This window comes from Chenopodium album, chromosome 4 (genome assembly GCF_948465745.1).
Source record: "Chenopodium album chromosome 4, dcCheAlbu1.1, whole genome shotgun sequence".
Classification (NCBI taxonomy): domain Eukaryota; kingdom Viridiplantae; phylum Streptophyta; class Magnoliopsida; order Caryophyllales; family Amaranthaceae; genus Chenopodium; species Chenopodium album.
The window spans coordinates 44145881-44164975 of NC_137837.1; the positions used below are offsets into that span (position 1 = coordinate 44145881).

At 40.3% G+C, this 19095-nt stretch overlaps 1 protein-coding gene across 1 annotated transcript; it reads right to left on the minus strand.

Moving 5' to 3' along the window:
* Window positions 1-11828: 11828 nt before the first annotated feature.
* LOC145626961 (serine/threonine-protein kinase 52-like) lies at window positions 11829-17590 on the minus strand. Its single transcript, XM_081679395.1, has 6 exons — window positions 17047-17590; window positions 15198-15319; window positions 14189-14385; window positions 13444-13618; window positions 12420-12554; window positions 11829-12315 (listed from the first exon to the last, which is right to left on the minus strand). The coding sequence occupies exons 1-6, from the start codon at window positions 17321-17323 to the stop codon at window positions 12109-12111; spliced, it is 1113 nt and encodes a 370-aa protein (XP_081535521.1). The 5' UTR covers window positions 17324-17590; the 3' UTR covers window positions 11829-12108.
* Window positions 17591-19095: the final 1505 nt, after the last annotated feature.

Below are 19095 nucleotides of genomic sequence, written 5' to 3' on the forward strand. Positions count from 1 at the left end.
ATGGTCTTTCCAATGAGATATTTTTTATGCATATGACAATAATGTTAATCAAAATTACGCACATGAAATACTTAGAACGTTTCGAGTCTCATCCACTCATTCTAAATCATTGCCGAAACAAATTCAGGAATTAAAATAGAAATCCTCCCCAGCGGAGTCGCCAAAAAACTGTAGGGAATAATTTTAAGCGTTAATCCCCTAGCTTGAACCCCACTGTGATCATACACTTAAGTACGGTGGCGTCCAAAGGGAAGGAAGCTAGAGCAAAAGAGTCGTCAACAAGTTTTAGGAACTTGTAAACCGTTCACAAGGTGAAGGTTACACCCCTTAACAATCCAAGAGATCGTCAACTCCATAAGGTCTTGAACCAAATAAGGGTTCGGGGATGAAGGTACAAATCCAACCTAAAAGAGATTGAACCTGCCCTAATAATAGGCCTCTACTTTATTTTGATCGTATTCATGTGCGCTTTCTGACTAACATGCAATCAATAGGATTAACCCTAAACCTGTTTATCTATGTTGGTTGAATTTAATGCACAAATAAATCTATTATTGGCGATCACTTGAATTATAATCATATTAACCCTAACAAGATTATTAATTATCTTATTAAGCGTGATTACAAGTACCAATTCCCTTTAAACATGCATAAAAGGTGTGATCAAGCAATAAAAATAAAAGATCAAGCAACATAATGATAAATAACAATTAAAATAACAATCATAATTAACATAATAGTATTAACGCTAAAGCATAATAATAGCAAGATCCTAGGCATGATACTAACAAGATTAATAACAAACCCTAGCATGTCACTAAGCATCAAAAATCAAAGCTTTAACCCTAACATGATACTAACAATCATAAATATTAGGAAGAACATAGGAAGCATCGTACTTTTAATCATACTTGATATTAAAGTTAGCCTAGACATGATACTGGGAATCAAAATAACAATCTAAGCATGAACTCTATATCATAACATCAATAAAAACCTTTAAAGTACTTACTTCGATGCCTCGTACCTCTTTCTAATAAAAAAATACACACGTTAGTAACTTCAAGGAAAATAATAAATCAAATAATTAAATTAAATAATGGAAAGAGAGATTTGGGACCAAACCCTCAGAAATTAAACCTTTCACGTCTAGGGCGAAGGCAACTTCGAACAATGCTAGGTGTTTCTAGATCTAATGAATGCGGAATTTTGTATATAAAAAGCTAGTTTAGAAAAGAGAGAGAGAGAGTAATCAATAAAATCTTGATGAGAGTTGGTGAATGATTATAGAAGAGAATGAGAGAAAATTAATGAATGTTGATGAAAACTGGTTGTAGGTGAATCAAAACGGAGTTTTTAGCACGTTATTTATAAAGAAAATCACCCAAAAAGATAAAAATATCAAAACAGAGTCTGGCGCACATGAAACAAGGTTGGTGCCAACGTTGGCTATTGGCGCCAGACGCTGACCATGGTGCCAGACGCTGACCATGGCGCCAGACACTGACCATGGCGCCAGGTGCCAAGGCTAGCGCCAGGCGCTACAACTGGCATTTGGCGCTGACTTGGAAATTCATGCGTTTTCCTAAAATCAGATAAAAATTGCCATACAGGAGGATAAAATCGTATTTCCCTCAAAAATGCTCTTTGATTTTAATTAAAACTCTGAAAAGTCAACAATAGCCCATTTATCAATGCTAATTGAATTAGGAATGAAAAGAACCTTCTAGAAGAATCTAGAAGACTAAAACCATTCTTAATTGCACTAGGAATGATAAATCCATATTAGGCCCTCCTCTAGATCATTGGGCCGCATATAAGTCTCAAACCGGGCTCATTTTAGTAAATTGGCCATAACTTCCTCAATATTCATCGGAATTGGGCTTATAATATATCGTTGGAAAGCTCTTGTCAAGCCCCATTCAACTACACTAATATTGGACCCATATCATGGACCAACCAAACTGGATTGGCTGTTTTCTTAAAATAAGTTTTCAAAAACAGAGAGAAGAGAAAAGAATAAAAACTATCCGTAACACTAAACTTTCCACACTTTCACTTCATTCGATTATGATTCGATGCGAAAGGTACTCATCACCGGGTTTGGTTTTGGGGAGACACAAATGGGTGTCTACAGTACCAAATAATGAGGGTAAACGGCTTTATATAGGGGGTAAATCTGGGGGCATCTTCGTAATTTCCGAAGAAGGTGAAAAAAAAAACGGACGGTAAAACCACCCCCAATGGAAGAGTGACACGTGTCACAGATGCCACGTGGATTTCCACGTTACGTCTGTGAGGGGCAAATGTTTGGAGTAGTTTTACCCAGCCACGTGGTCCAACCATAAAGTGACACGTGTCACCCTTGGGTTAGTCCAAAACGGACCAATCCCTGTTTGACACGTGTCATTCCAAAATGGGAAAAAGGCTCCCGGGAAAGATGCAATACGGCGCAGCCCACCAATGATTACGGCTTAACGGCCTAATCAGGGGCACAATTCCCGAGGACCCTATAAATAGGGAGATTTCCACCATTTGGAGGACGTTTTTACTGTTTATTACACAATTACTCTTTGATAGAGACATCTCGAGCTTGGAATCCGAACAAATACCCACCTAAATTTTCGCACCTTTTTACTCCTATTCAAGTTACTAACTTGATCGTCGGTGGCGGACCTCTAATCAATCGGAGTCTCCGTTGTTTTGCAGGAATAGCTCACGCCGGACCAGACTTTGTGACGTAACTCTCACGAGGGACAAAAACACCCAAAACACATGTGCTTTTGGGACTGCCTCACTTAGTGTTCATCATCATCATCAGGATTGTGCGTTCAGTCAAAGACCTTAGCGAACGCACGAAGCCGCGAGAAGAACGAAGAAACCCAGAGATGCGCGGGCGCGCAAGGCACGGGTGCGGGTGCGCCACCAGCATGCGCTAGCGCGCCACCCCTTCGTGCGGGAGCGCCACCCCTGCAACATGGGCGCGCCTGTTTGGGGATTTGTTTGCTTGGTTTTTGTTTTTGCGCCTCTATAAATACCTTTGTAAACCCGATTTTTGGGGCATGTTTAGAATAAGTTTCATTTAGATTTTGATCATAATTTTAGCTTAGTTGAGAGCTTCTCTCTCTAGTTTTAGGGTTAGTTTTGGAGTAGATTTTAGAGAGAGAAAGTGAGGAATTTCAATGGTGATTGAGAGATTGAAGATTCAATGGTGACAATTTTGTTGGAGACCTTCTCTATTATCAATGAGCATTTCTAAACTCTATCTCATTTATTGCTTTGTTTAATATTCAAGCTTGTTTGATTTGATTTTGATGTTTGATTGTTGATTAGTGTAATTGTTCTTCATATATTGTCGATTCTTGATTTCTTTAGTTGTTTGTTGATTAGATGATGATGTTAGTGTAGTTGTTTGGTAGGAATTGGGTGAAACTTGTATGATTGATTGATTGTGCTTAATTTGGGAATTATGTTGATTAATTGTTGAGATTAAATCGATTAATGGAAGTTTGCATGTGTGTAATTTGATAAGGCCTTGAGAATTATGTTAGATTGCATTGTAAGTCTACATTGATATGGACCATTGATTTGTAGCTTGCAATTGTCGATTGAGCTTGATTAGTGATGCTCCTAGTAAGAGTCTCTCGTAGTTGGCGCTAGTTTGACCTCTAGGAGATATCTTGTTGACTCTTTGGATTGAGCTTGTCATTAGTCTTCACAACCATTGACTTGCATGTATTTTTGAGTTGCTATAATTGTCATGATTGCTTGTTGATCCCGTTCCTAATGCTTTATTTGTTTGGTTTCTCTGTTTGTTAGTTGTTAGTGTTCTCTCTTTACCTTTGTCTTTAACCTAGCTTAGGCACATAATTGAGAGTGCTTGAACATTACCGTTCCTTTAGGTTCGATCTTTGACTTGCCTCTATACATGTACATAGGTTTGTTAAGTGTTTGTAAATTTAGTTTGATTGAGGGAGGATTAGTTTCAACGACCTAGTTCAACCCCTCATCAAAAATGAAGTTAATGTTGTGGTTAAATTGGTTGATTAATTAAGTGCATGTGTGTGATTAATTGAAGAGTAGCTAACTTTGATTATTATATTAGAATGCATTGTAAGCTTGCATTGATACGTAAAATTGATTTGTGGCTTGCTTTTGTCAATTGAGTAGGTTTGTAAGGTTCCTTGTTAGAGTCTCTCATAGTTGGCGCTAGCTTGACCTCTAGGAGATTAGCTTACCTCACTCTCTTGATTGCTTAATTTATTTTCCCTCGCAACACTCGACTTGATCATCTCCAATCCCAATTAGCTATATCCATTCTGAGTATATGCGGATCCAAACCCTAGTGCTTGATAAATTTAATTTCATTTTGATTGTTTGATTGTTTTGAATATACACACCGCACTTTATTGCTTCGAAATAGCTTAGCCTTGACATTAGCATTCACCTTCCATTCCTAGTGGTTCGACTTTCAACTTACTCTATACTTGGTATATAGGTGTGTTGAGAGAATACAAATTTTGTTTTGACCAAGGGTAGATTAGTTTTCAACAACCCATTTAGCAAACGGGACTGGGATGTAGATTTCCGTTAGATCAGTAGCCGGACGATTGATAAGCTTGCCAAATCTTTGGCACTTGTCACATTTTTTAACAAATTCCATGGCATCTGACTCCAAAGTGGGCCAGAAATAATGCCGCCTGGCTCAAACGGCTAGGGATTTGTCGCCTGAGTGAGAGGCACAATATCCCGCATGCAACTCTTTGAGAACTTCTCTCCCCTTTTCCGGGGTTATGCACTTCAGTAAGGGCTTCAAAAAACCCACCTTAAAGAGCTCTCCTTCTCTGATCTCAAAGTTTGGTGCACGCTTTTTCAGCACGGCTGCCTCTTGGGGTGAATCAGGGAGCGTGTAGTCTGTGAGATACGCCCGTATGCCATCCATCCAAGTAGAACTTTGGTCTAGAATTCCAAGGGGCTCGTCATCAGATATGATTTGGTTTTCCATTGTCTCCTAAAAGACTGACTGAGGTACATCACAAGAGGTGAAGGATGTCAGTTTTGACAAAGCATCCGCCTGATTGTTCTTCAACCGGGGCACTTGACTTAGATGAAATTCTTCAAGTGTCCCCGCTTCAGCCTTGACCACATGCAGATACTTGATCATAGCCGGATGGGTGGCCTCAAACTCACCATGGTATTGGCTAACGACCAACTGAGAGTGTGAGCAGGCGTCAATTTTTGTTGCCCCTGCTGCCTTACACATGCAGATACCGGCTAGCATGGCTTCATATTCCGCCTCATTGTTTGAGGCCTGGAACTTGAGTCGTAGTGCATACTCATATTTGTCCCCTTTTGGGGATTCACATATTATGCCTACACCACAGCCATTCATAGTGGAGCTCCCGTCTACATGCACCTTCCAAACCTGATCCAGGTTATCCGGAGCAACCGGCCTTGTCATTTAGACAATAAAACGCCTAACCCTTCACTGCCTTTCTTGGTTCGTAGGAGATTTCAAGAGTCTGCATTTCAATAGCCCATTTGAGCATTCTGCTGGATGAGTCCAGGGTCGTCATTGGCCGCTTGAGGGGCTGATCTGTATAGATCACCACCAGATGTGCCAAGAAGTATGGTTTTAACTTCTTAACAGCCATGTAAAGAGCGAGGCCAAACTTTTAAACCATGGGGTACGGGAGTTCAGTATTTCCGAGTACATGGCTAATGAAATAGACCGGGATCTGATTGTCGTCTCTCTCAGCAAGGAGAACAGCACTGAGGGCAAGATCTGAGATGGCTAGGTACATGAAGAGCGTCTCCTTTGGCAGAGGGCTGACGACCCTTGGCAAAGACTGTAAATGTTCTTTCAATTTCTAAAAGGCCGCATCAGCATCATCTCCCCATTCAAATCTAGTCTTCTTCCTGATTGCCTGGAAGAAATAAAGGCACTTGTCACCTGACCGACTAAGGAATCTTCCAAGCGAAGCCAGGCAACCGGTAAGCCTTTGAGCTTCCTTAATAGTGCGGGGCGATTTCATGAGCTTACACATGCGGATTCCGGCTAGCAGAGCTTCGTACTCCGCCTCATTGTTTGAGGCCTGAAACTTGAACCGTAGTGCATACTCATATTTTTCTCCTTCCGGAGATTCATAGATTACGCCTGCACCATAGCCGTTCTTTGTAGAGCTCCTGTCTACATACACTTTCCAAACCTGGTCAAGATTATCCGAAGCCACTGAGTGGGTCATTTCAACAATGAAGTCGGCAAACGCCTGACCTTTCACTGCCTTTCTCGGTTCGTAAGTGGCTTCAAGACTTTGCATTTCAATAGCCCATTTTAGCATTCTTCCGGATGACTCCAAGGTGGACATTAGCCGCTTGAGTGGCTGATCGGTGTATATCACCACCGGATGTGCCAGAAAATAAGGCTTCAACTTATTGAATGCCACATACAGAGCAAGACCAAAATTTTCAACCAATGGGTTCAGTATTTTTGAGTACATGGCTAATGAAATAGACCGGGAGCTGGACGTCGTCTCGTTCAGCAAGGAGAATGGCACTGAGAGCATGATCTGAGACGGCTAAGTACATGTACAGCGTCTCTCTAGGTAGAGGACTAACGAGCCTCGGCAAGGAGTGCAAGTTCTCTTTCAGTTTCTGGAAGGCCGCCTCATCATCATCCCCCCATTCAAATCTAGTCTTCTTCCTGATTGCTTGGAAGAAGTAAAGGCATTTGTCACCTGACCGGCTGAGTAAAAGCATGATCTCCTCAATGCCGCCAGACAACCAGTTAATCTTTGAACTTCCTTGCCAATATGGGGTGACTTCATGTCAATTACCGCCTGTATCTTCTCGGGGTTAGCCTCTATCCCCCTTTGATCAATCAGGAATCTGAGAAACTTCCCATACTCAACACCAAAAACACACTTTTTGGGATTTAACATGACCTTATGACGCTTGAGTGTGGTGAAGGTTTTTCGGAGATCAGCAAGATGATCCATCTGTATCTTGGATTTGACTATCATGTCATCAATATACGCCTCTACATTCCTCCCAATCTGATTAATGAAGATTTTATTAATCATCCGTTGGAAAGTAGCCGGCGCATTCTTCAAGCCAAACTGCATCATAGTACAGCAGAATAACCCCTGATCAGTGACGAAGGCCGTCTTCTCTTGATCTTTTTTCCATAGGGGTATCTGATAGAAGCCGGAGTAGGCTTCCATAAAACTCATCAAGGCATGACCGGCTGTAGAGTCGACCAGACTGTCGATCTTTGGGAGCGGATAACTGTTCTTTGGACATGCCTTATTGAGGTCTGTGTAGTCAACACACATATGCCAGGTACCATTCGGCTTCTTTACCAGCACAACATTCGCAACCCAGTCGGGAAAGTTACATGGCCAATGAACCCAGCGTCCAACGACTTTTTTACTTTGGCAGCTGCCGCTTGACTTCTCTCCTTGCTGTGGTTTCTTTTATTTTGCCGGATGGGCTTCTTTTTAGGATCCACAGCGAGTTTGTGGATAGCAAGATCCGAACTGATGTCTGACATCTCTTCCACTTCAAAGGCAAAGATATCTTTGAATTATTTCAACAGAAGGTGCAGATCTGCACCAAGCCTTTCAAAGGTAGCTGTCCCGACCTTAACCGTCCGCTCTGGACGGTTGTCGTCTAGAGGGATATCAATGTGACAAGCTGGATGGGGACAGAGATCATCTGACCGTTCCCTAGTCAGTGATTGTTATTTCTTCTCCTTCTTCACCTCCACTAGCTTTTTAATTTTTCTTTTCTTTGCAGCTGCTGGAGGGGGTGAATCAGGGTCCTTGACATCGTCAAGATCTATTTTCTCCTTCAGCTGCCCGGCTGCAGAAGCAGTCGGCTTGGCGTCTGAGAAATAACACTCTCTTGCCGTCTTCTTATCCCCGTTGAGGGAGCCAACTGTGCCATCATCCCTTTCATACTTGAGAAGCATGAGAGCTGGGATAATGACGGCCTTACACTCGTTCAGAGTGGGTCGGCCAAGAATGATGTTGTAGGCGGTCTACTCCTTAACCACCGGGAATCGGACGACCATGTGTCTCCCTTCTCCCTTCTCCCCCAGCCGGATGGGAATGTCAATTTGCTAGACTAGGTGCACGATTCCTCCTCCAAATCCAACTAATGGGTGGGAGACGTCGCGCAGACCGTCCCGCTTGTAATTAAGCCGGGATAGACACTTGTAGCTGATGAGATCAGAAGAGCTACCCGTGTCTATGAGGATTCGGCCAACCAGCTGGTTGGCGACCTTGCATTCAATGACGAGTGGGTCGTCATGCGATTGGCGAACCTTGCCCCGATCCTTCTCAATGATGAGGACGTCTGGGAATGTCCCAGTTGAGGACGACTGTCTATCATCAACTGAATGGATCATCCTCTTCAGATGATCCTTGGTGCACCGGATGGTCGGGCCACCGCTTGCGAATCCGGCTGCTATGGTGTAGACCGGATCCTTATCAGTATCCGAACTACTAGTAGGCTGGATAGTTTTTTATGACTGCCCCGGATTCGTCTTAGAAGCCGCTTTGGACTTCAAGACATAGGACTTCAGCAAGCCCTTGTATGACAGACGGTCCAACGTCTGCTTGAGACTATAGCAGTCGTTGGTGTCATGGCCACCTCCTGATGGAAGTGGCGGAATTTATTCTTTTTCCGCGACTGGACGGAACTCTTCATAGGATTCGGCTTCTCTATGGTCAGCCGGTCCTTCACCTCTATAAAGATGGTGTAGCAGTCTTTATTGAATTTATACTGCGAAACATACGGTTTCAATTCTTTCTTTTTCTTTTTGGATGGCTGGTCAGGTTCCTTAACCGCCCAAATATCTTTTTTCTTCTTGCTCTCTTCTGCTTTCTGAGCCGGCTGAAGAGACCGACTCTCCTTTTGTTTTTCGGACTTCTTTGAGTCCGACTGATGACTGGACGGCAGAGGTCGTAGCTTGAATAAAGCTCTCCGCCTCTATCAACGCCTCTTAAAAGGTGAAATCCCTTTTACGGACAAGGTTGAACTTAAAGGTCGACCCGTCCTTCAGACCCTTGAAGAATTCTGTATAGGCTATCTCGTCAGACAGCCCCTGGATTTGAATTGTCACCAGGTTGAACCGCCTGACATAGGAGCGGAGCCCTTCTCTATCTCCCTGCCGGATGGTGCTCAAGTCGAGACAAGTCTTTTTGGCAGGGATATTCATCGAGAAGTTGGAGGCAAACAGGAAGGCAAGCTTCCTGAAGCTGTCGATGCACCCGACTGGCAGGTTGCCAAACCATTGTTGGGCAATGCCCTTCAATGTAGCCGGGAAGCACCGGCACCACATAGCGTCCTCCTGCCCCTGCATGTGCATGAGGTTGGAGTAGGCCATGATGTGGTCCTCCGGGTTGGTAGTGCCATCATAAGCACCTACCAACACATTCTTAACCTTGGCCGGTTGTGCGACCTCGGTTATCTCCTTGATGAACGTAGAAGTTTGTTCACCAAGTTTGAGCAGACGGAGTTGCCAGTCCAAAGGTTGGATATTGAATGTCGCCTGGCCCCCAAAGAGGGTCGGCTGCATGAAGTGAGGGGAATACTGGCTGTAGACCATTGGGGTACATACGGTGCGTTCCCGATCATCTGAGGGCCAGAGTGGACGGTATTACCACCTGTATGGCTCTCATGCAGTGATTGATTATTCCCTGCGGATGTATTTCTTAAGTTGTTTGGAAAGCTCGAGGTAGAGGCTGACTCAGACGACTGTTGACCTCTCCTGCGGGTGATGATTTCCCGAGCGTCAGAAATAGATTTGTTATTACCCCCCGGCTGTTCATTCCGGCGAGCGGTTGTTGTATTCTTCTGGGGAAGAAGAATCCTAGACCAATCAAAGGTCCCGGCCGCCTTGTCCTTTGGATGAGGAGTTGGCTGCCTGTCCCTGATTGGCTTTCTCCTCCCTGAAGAAGTCTTTCTTGTCGATTGACCCTTGCTTGGGCCAGCCTTGCTCTTGGTGATCAAATCCTTGATTTTACCCTTTAAACTAGTCATGAATTTCATGAGTTCGTCCCGGGTGACAGGGGCGGATCCACCTGCAGTATGGGTTTCCCCTTCCGGCTGACTAGGGGGTCAGCTTGTATACGCCTGGCTTGCACCTTGTTCCAGAGTGTCTCTGGGACGGATGCGCTTGGTAATCAGAGAGCTATCCTTGGCTATGTATGTTTCGACCTGAGGATCATCATCCTCTTGGTCGGTAAAGACCTCCGGCTGGTCAGGAGGTGGTACAAACTCTTAACCATCCTTGAGGTACTCTCCCCACAGATGGCGCCAAATGTTTCGGGTGTTTTTTGTCCCTCAGGAGAGTTACAACAGAAAGACTGGTCCGACTCGAGTTGTACTTGCAAAAACAACGGAGACTTCGGGTGGTTGGAGCTTCGCCTCTGACGATCAAGTTAGAACGTGTTGGAGCAAGTAAAAAGTGCGGAAAAAGGTAAAAGTGATATCTTCTCGGATTCCGAGATCAGGAGATTTCTCTGATGTGAGATAATATGGATGTAATAAATGATTGAGTGTGTCCCAAAATTTAGGGAATATCTCCCTATTTATAAGGTCATTGGAGGGTGTGCCCCTATCTAGGTCATTTGACCTAGACTTGGTGGGCAACGCCATTTTTTGGTGCTTCTTGGAGATTGGTCCCTTGAAGGAACCCATTTCAAGAGATATCTAAGGGTGACACGTGCCAAATGGCGATTGGTCCACTTTGACTTGCCTGGGATTGACACGTGGCCCTCTCTAATTGGTCCACATGGATAGCGTAATTTTACCCAAAACAGATACCACATTGACTCCTATCTTCATATACGAGGATTAAATACCTACGCATGATCCACTAATCAATTCATGATATAAAAACATCAAATCATTAAACTTAAACCCTCTACACATTGGAAATAATTAGGAAATTAATTTGTAATTTTTGCTAAGATTCATCATATCGCACCGGTGGGTTTAATTACTAACCCACCGGCAGGGAGAAAATTTTTATGAACAACCCTAAGATCTAATAAATTATTTATGAGGGAATAGCTTGAATTGTATTGATAATATTGACTAATATTTATACCCTACAAAAGATAACCTATACAATCTAAACTCTATCATATAAACTTCCATAAATCTACCTTAGAATATCACTAAAATATATTATTATCCTAAATATAAGGAAAATTTGCAAATTGCAGCCATTTAAAGTTCGTATTTTGCAAATTGCAGCCATTTAATTTTTTTTTTTTGCAAATTGCAGCCCAAAAGTTCATATAAATTGTAAATTGCAGTCCGATTCAACTTTTTCATCGGTTTACAAGTTGAAAAATCTTCGATTAAGGTTTTAGGGGCCATTTTAGCTCTTAGGGATCCAAATTGAGCTCGGAATTAGCAAAAAAATAACGCAAGTATCTCGTTTTGCGTAACAAAAGTGTATCGATTTGTGGGAAACTGTAAATATGAGACACTTACGTTATTTTTTTGCTAATTCCGAGCTCAATTCGGGCCCCAAAAGACTAAAATGACCCCTAAAACCTTAACCAAAGAGTTTTCAACATGTAAACCAATGAAAAAATTGAATCGGGCTGCAATTTACAATTTATACGAACTTTTGGGCTGCAATTCGCAAAATACGAACTTTAAATGGCTACAATTTGCAAATTTTCCCAAGTATAATATCATAAGATGGAAAATATATCACAATAATTTATTTTCTTATATTCCTAACAGTGATCAATTCGAATTGATTGAACAATACAGTAGATGATTTACAAATTCAAACAGAAATATCAAAATTAAACTAAGATTCCAATCTTTTATAATGATCTATTATCTACACAACGAGACCACATTTATTTATCGTGTAATTTTTCATCTTACAGAAAAGATGCTTGTACACAACCAGAACTGGCAGACTGGACGAAAAACTACCTTTACACTAGCTACTAATCTAACAGAGATGTCTAAGGGGGTTTTTCTTGGTTTTCAAGTCAGGATGTCATATGATCTCCAACCAGTCCCTTAAAGATAGCTACAATACAAATGCATTATCTAAAACAAGCGCCTAGTTTAAGGTCCTCGGTTACTGCGGAAGCATAAACATCCCTGCTGTTGGTCAATAGGGATCATACCACCGCCTTTGGTAGTATCAATAGCCTCTAGCATCGTCACCACCTCATCCATCTCTGGTCTCTTGTCTGGATTTGCATCCCAGCATCGCTTCATTACATGGGCTAGAGAGCTGGGGCAGCATCTCGGTATCTCTGGCCTCAGATTCTGGAAGTTCAGATTATAAAGAAAGGCAAATGGTTCAGGTTCCAATTCGGGAAGATGACATCCTACAGCAATAGGCTGCCAGAAACTAAATTTTAGTATTTTACCTGTCGGACAACAGCTGATGTCACTTCAGAGAAACTAAGATCAGGATATGGCATCTCACAGCAGTAAATCTCCCATAAGCATATGCCAAAGCTATACACGTCACATTTCCTATTATATGCATGACCATTGAGAACCTGCATTATTAACCCCCCAAAACAAATGAAGATTGGTATACAAGGAATTCTACGACGTTGTTGTCAGGCCTAACATGAAAGGAATTAAAGAAAAGCCAATTAATTCAGCAACTGTACATCTTTTATGTAATTTTGTTCAGGTTAGATCAACATGAACAACAGAGCTGCGCAATGTTAGTAAATCATTGCCCAAATGATTGATTGCATTGAAGTTTTAGAAAAACAACTATAGATCAACGCACATTATCTGAAAAGGAACAGCAGAAGAATACTGTCTATGACTGTGAGTTGGATGGAAGACAACATAAAGAACAGGCATGATAAAACAAGTTTTTCCTGTAAGATGACGAAGCTATGCAACAAGACATTGGAATTTATACAGGAGTCAATAACTATTGGGATATATTTTAGGAAATAGGATAATTGTGAATATTGTGCATATATCCTATTGTATTTAATTTAGGTATCTTGGCCTTGCCCTCCAAGTATACCTAGCTATATATATTGTAGCGGCCGTATTATTGTCAATGTGAATTTACAAAGAACAAATTAAACACAATTGTTTAACATGGTATCAAGAGCTTAGGTTTTGATCCAAATTTTTTTTCAATTGTGCGTGATATACATTACTCACGAACAATTGATTGTGAGTGTGCGAGTTTATTCTTCACAAATTCTGTGCGTGTAATTTTTTTTTGTGAGAATTTATCATGGCTGGAGGCAATGATAAGGACGGTGGCAATGACAATTGTTTAACAATAACCAACTAGTAAACCCTGAAGTTATCTAAGTTCCATAGGAGCAAATACCATGGCAAGTTTAAAGAAGACCAAATTAACAAGGGAGCTTGCATCTGAAGGAAGCTCTTACAACACAAGAAAATACCTACCTCAGGAGCCATATAGCCAAGGGTTCCTGTTTCTCCAGTCATGTCATGAGGATTTGAAGCTTCAACCCGAGCAACTCCAAAGTCTGCTATTTTAAGATTTCGTTGCTTATCCAAAAGCATGTTTTCAGTCTTGACATCTCTGTGGACAATTTTCATAGTATGGAGATAGCTCAACCTATGAAAAAAGATTGAAGCAATAATTACAAGACTTGATTTGATGGTGCAAATTTATCACATTTTTATTTTTGCCGTACTAAAATTAATGTGCTCTCTTACTAAAGGATAGCAACTATCTACACATGCTTTCATCAGAAACATAAATAAGAAAAGAGAAATGATCAAGATAGCTGCAGGACACAATAGAAGGAGCCTGTTTTGGGGAAAAAAAAAAGAACATGAATAATATCTATGGCTGTCACACCAGGAACAGTTATTGTCAGCTAAAATGCTCATCAATTTGTTATGCATCTTCAGTAGTGGAAAGGGAAATGGTTTAAGACCATGGTAAATTGTGCATGCATGACAACCAACAGGTTGATTAATTGCTTTTGCAATCGTGTACTATTTGTAAGGTCCTCATTTATTGTCAAATAAATGAGAGATCTATTTTGTATGCTGGTAGGTAACTATAAGACCATTAAAGAGTTAACCTACAATTAAGTACTTGAGCAGAAAAAATGGAAGGAGCCCAAACATAATAGGATTATTACAAAGGGTGAATGTAGATGAAGATTAAGGGACTAACCCTCGTGCAAGATCAAGTGATAACTGGACTACTACTTTGAAAGCCAGCTTCCTTCTCCTGTTCTTTATGAGGAAATTTTTCAACGCACCTCCAGGAAGATACTCAACGACAACACAACACACATTCCTTGGCATGCCAATATGACCGTTTTCAGTTTGGATAGTCAAGTCAGATGAACCCATTGTAGCTCCTATAAACTGCAAGGTAAATACTGACGTCGTTATAAAAGGTGAAAAGATTTATGCTTTATTAAGATTAAGCAATCAAAATGTAAAATCAAGGGAAAACATAAAGTTCCACGGAAAATACAGGGTGTTACTGATTTACTTCCTCTTTCTTGCTCTATGGAGATTTTATACGGACGGGTTCTGACTTAGAAACGGGCTAAGTCTAATGAAAAACTAAGGAAAATAAACTACCTTATCTGCAGTTATACTAGCTGGTAGATGTCCATCAAACAATCATTGAAGGGTCATACCATAGAACCAACATTCAGGCCTCTAGCTAGCTGTAAACTAGAGTATACCTCTTATAAAGAACAAATTATTTCGTGATTGACTGTTCTTTGGCAGTCTGGCGCTTGAATTTTGGATTATAATGGACAAAATTAAATAAGCACTTTCGAAAGCCAACATTTTTTATTAAAGTATTTTCCTTTGTTAAGAACAACTTTGCAGATAGCCGCTGCTTATTCAAATAAAGGTCAATTGGAACCTCTTTGTTATTGCAAGGGTAAGCTCATGAAATACAGCACCACTTTATTTCACTTATGGCAGAAATCCTTTCAGAAATATTTTAATGTTCATATCGGATAACTTTATGATAGTAAAATCTTCTTTTACTTAACACAGATGAGGAAGAGATGCACACAGATAGGGGAGGTGATTTTGGCACACCAAAAATTGATTTTGGCACACCCATTGTGAGAGCACAGTTTTCAAAACTCCTCTCATATGAAGGTGTGCCAAAATCAATTTTTGGTGTGCCAAAACCATTTCCCCATAGATACCTTAGTCACATTTGGGTGTTCCAGTTTGTGCCATACTGCAACTTCTTGAGCAAAAGCTGATCTTAACTGCGAAAGCTCTAACTCTGACCGATGGCCCTCTTCTCCCCAATCAAGAAGTTTAACTGAGCAAGATAATTTAAACCAAGATTTAGTTTTATGGACACACCACACCTAGAGAACAAAAAAAAGAAGGAGAAATAACATCACCTGTCTCATATTCGTTTAAGACATTCATTAGTCATAATTTAAAGCTCATTTTTATAATTTTGAGTTGAATTACACATTGAGACAATTTTGAAGAAATTGCTTCTCGGACAGAGGCAATTCTAGTAATAAAGTCCTATAATGGGCGAATTGAACTCCATTGATTTAATGTTCCGAACTAATTCGTGAACAGTTCCGTAAATTCAGGCCTAATAAGTAATAATCCTTTTTTACTACTACCTCCGGTCCACTTTACTTGCAACTATTTCCTTTCTGAGCCGGTCCACTTTACTTGCAACTTTCCCATTTCTTTCCTTTTTTAGTAACTTTTTAGTGGTAAAATTACCATTTTACCCTTACTTTTTTTTTTTAAAACACCCTAATTACAAAACTGATTTTATCTAATTAGCTTAAACCCTAACATTAATTAAGTTATCTATTTTCACCAAAATCAACCCCTTAGCCACCAAAACCAATTCCAGCCACCTTCATCCTCTTTCATCTTCCTCCTCATCACCATTGTTCATCAAATTTCTACATCTTCTTCCTCATCCCCATTTTTTTTCTCTCCTCCTTCAACCATTCTTATTATTTTTCCAGATTTGTGGGTTTCTGTGTTGGTTGTTTCGGCGGTTGGGGGGGATAGTATGTGGTCGTTTCGGTGTTGGTTGTTTCGCGGTTGGTGGTTTCGGGGTTGGTTGTGTCGGCGGTGTTGGTTGGGGTTTCCAATCGGTGGGTTGGGGTTGGTGGGTTTCAAATCGGTGGGTTTCGGTGTTGGTGGTTTCGGTGTCGGTGGTTCGGGGGTCGTTGGGTTTCTGGGGTCGGTGGGTTGCCGGGGGTCGGTGGTTTGGTGGTGGTGGCTGGTGGAAGCGGTGGGCTGGTGGAATCGGTGGGTTGGGGGTCGTTGGGTTTGTGGGGTCGGTGGTTTGGTGGTTGTGGCTGGGTTGGCCGTGGCTGGGTTGGTGGTCGTGGCTGGGTTGGTGGTGGTGGGTTTCTTTTTTAAAATTGGGTTGGATTTTTTTTTTTTTTATTACTTGATTAATACTTAATTGTATACCCTTATCTTTCAATAAACTTGTTTAGGAAATTTTGCCTCGGCCTCCGCAAACCTCCCCAAAGTTGCAACTAAAGTGGACCGGAGGTAGTATTGCTTTATCACAAAATGTTTTTTTTTTTTTCCTACAGAAACTAAAGCAAGAACTAGAAACAGTTACTACCAGGCAGACAGGCAACTCATCTCACATCACATGAATCTTGTGACAAAAAGAACTGAAGTTAAACATTTTTCCCCCAAAAAAGTTTCAATTGCTTTATGAACCACGTGACTCCTAATCTCGTGAATCACGGATAATCCCAACTAAAAGTTCCTTCCAAAAAAAAAAAGTCAGCTAACTGTTCATTCACAATTGTAACCAACGCCAATGGCACCCCACCTCCACCATCAATAACAACATTAAACTAAAAAATACAAGACAATTCTAAACAAAATATAACTTTTTACAAAATACCAGAAAAAATTACAACCAAAAAACACAATTAAACACTAAAATCAACCATAGCAAGCTAAAAATAAGAGATTGCACACCAACTGAATGATAAAATGCCTGACTTAAAAAAAATTGAATTATTTAAGCAATAACAAAACCTGCAACATCTTGACCATCATAAACACCGCGATGAACTGTACCAAAAGTACCGCGAGCAATGACAGACTTAATAAGAAGTTTAGAAGGGTCAATTTCCCACTCTGCTCTACTGTTACTGCTTCTACCTCTTTCTCTTTGTTCTTGAAGTTCGTCTTCTTCTTCTTTTCTTTTCCTTTCTAATGTCAATGCTTTATTGAGATGTCTCTGAAGCTGCTCATCTAAGCTTTTCAGATCTATTTGATCAGCTCTAACATACCCATCATTGTTTTCCTTCATTTCTCTCTTTGTTGAGCTCTGTATGTGTGTGTTTTTGGGGTGTGTTGGTGAGTTTATGAGAGCGTATTGCTTTTTGGTGAAAAGAGAAAGGTGGAAGATAAAAGCTGCTGAGATCACGGCTTCGATGTGTACAATTTTTGAGAAAGTAATTTGATTAAAATTGAATGAATGAATTGAATTTTAAGGGGTTGTAATGGTAATGGTAGCTGAGGGGATATAGCCAACTGCCAAAGAGGCAGAGTAACTGTCGTTAATATATTAATGGACTTTCAGGAGAATCGAAAGATTCGGAGATACGGAAATTGTATTTAAAGGGCTTGCACTGACGTGTGTCTCTGTGATGTACTCTATAGTGTCACTCCCTCGAGTCCTTTCCACTAATCACCAACAAAAAAATTTTGCATCAAACCAGTTTACAATAATTTATGGTAAAACGGCGCCATGACACGTGCGTTTTTTTTTTAAAAATAAAAAATCATAAACACGCGAAAAGTGAGAAAAATGGCGGAGAGAGAAATGCAGAAAAAAAAAAAAAAAAAAAACACAACAATGGAGGAGAGAGAAAAATTGATTACCTTAGGGATTCGATCGATTCGATCATCAATGGAGGATTTATTAGCAAACTTTAATTCATCAAATTGCATTAATTTGATCCACGATTTTCTACAACAACATAGACAAATTCAAACACCATTATTAGGTGATTTCGACCTAAACCGCACAATAATAGAAGATGAAACAAAGAATTTGGTAGAAGATAACATCAAAACTACTCGAATTGATGATAAACACAAAGAAGCAATTGATTTGAACGAGGATAGAGAAAGTATAAACACGAATCAGGACAATGCAGAATTAAATCAAGTGGTTCCTCGTAAGTCAATTGATTCAAATTCATCACAAACATCCAAATCAAATCAAAGTGAAGGTAATTTCGATACAATCAACCTTGGAATGAAACTAAATTTTGAAGTTAATGTGCTGAATTTGATTACTCTTTTTTTGTGAACGATCCTTTGTATACACAAATGTTACCCTTTTGTAAACTCACATGTTACCTTATTGTTATAAAAAGTACAATCAACCTTGTAATTATAATGCATAAAGGTGACCCTTATTATGAGAAAACGTAATCCTTTTTATACATAAAAGTGACCTATATTATGCATAAAAGTGATCCTTATTATTCATAAACGTAACCCTTTTTATGCATAAACGTAATCCTTTTTATGCATAAAAGTAACCCTTTTTATGCATAACAGTGACCCATATAAACACATAGTATTTCTTTAAACATGATTATATGCTGCCACTGCTTATACGATATGACAATATTAAATCACAGATGTAAATCCAATTGATGCTTCTGGTTTAGATCTTAGAGGATCATGTGTTGGTGAGGTAAGACAAACTTTTGGAGAAATCTTGGAATTATATGAAAAGCATGCAGCTATACTCGGGTTTTCATTTAAAAAAACATACAACTAGATACATCATAAAGACAAAGATAGAGAGTGAAAAATATTATGTGTGTTCTGATGAAGGAAAAAAAAAATCAAGTGACAAGAAAACAAAATTGGTTTAAATGATTTATGAAGAGAATGTAAATGTGAAAGTAAGAAAGCAAAGGCAAGTAGCCATCACACGGTCTGATCGTAAGGCAAGCATAAGAGAAAAACTTAATAAAGAAGGAGAGGTTGAGGTGGTGTCACATGTAATACAACATAGCCACGAACTAACAAGGTCACAGTGGCATTACTTGCATTGTACTG

Excerpts from the sequence above, each read along its gene's own strand:
- LOC145626961 (XM_081679395.1), bottom strand. The coding sequence starts at position 17,323 with ATGAAGGAAAACAATGATGGGTATGTTAGAGCTGATCAAATAGATCTG. Across the intron at positions 12,555-13,443 it reads TTGGCTATATGGCTCCTGAG|GTTCTCAATGGTCATGCATA; the intron begins GTAGGTATTTTC and ends TTAATAATGCAG. Across the intron at positions 12,316-12,419 it reads CATCAGCTGTTGTCCGACAG|AATCTGAGGCCAGAGATACC; the intron begins GTAAAATACTAA and ends CTGAACTTCCAG.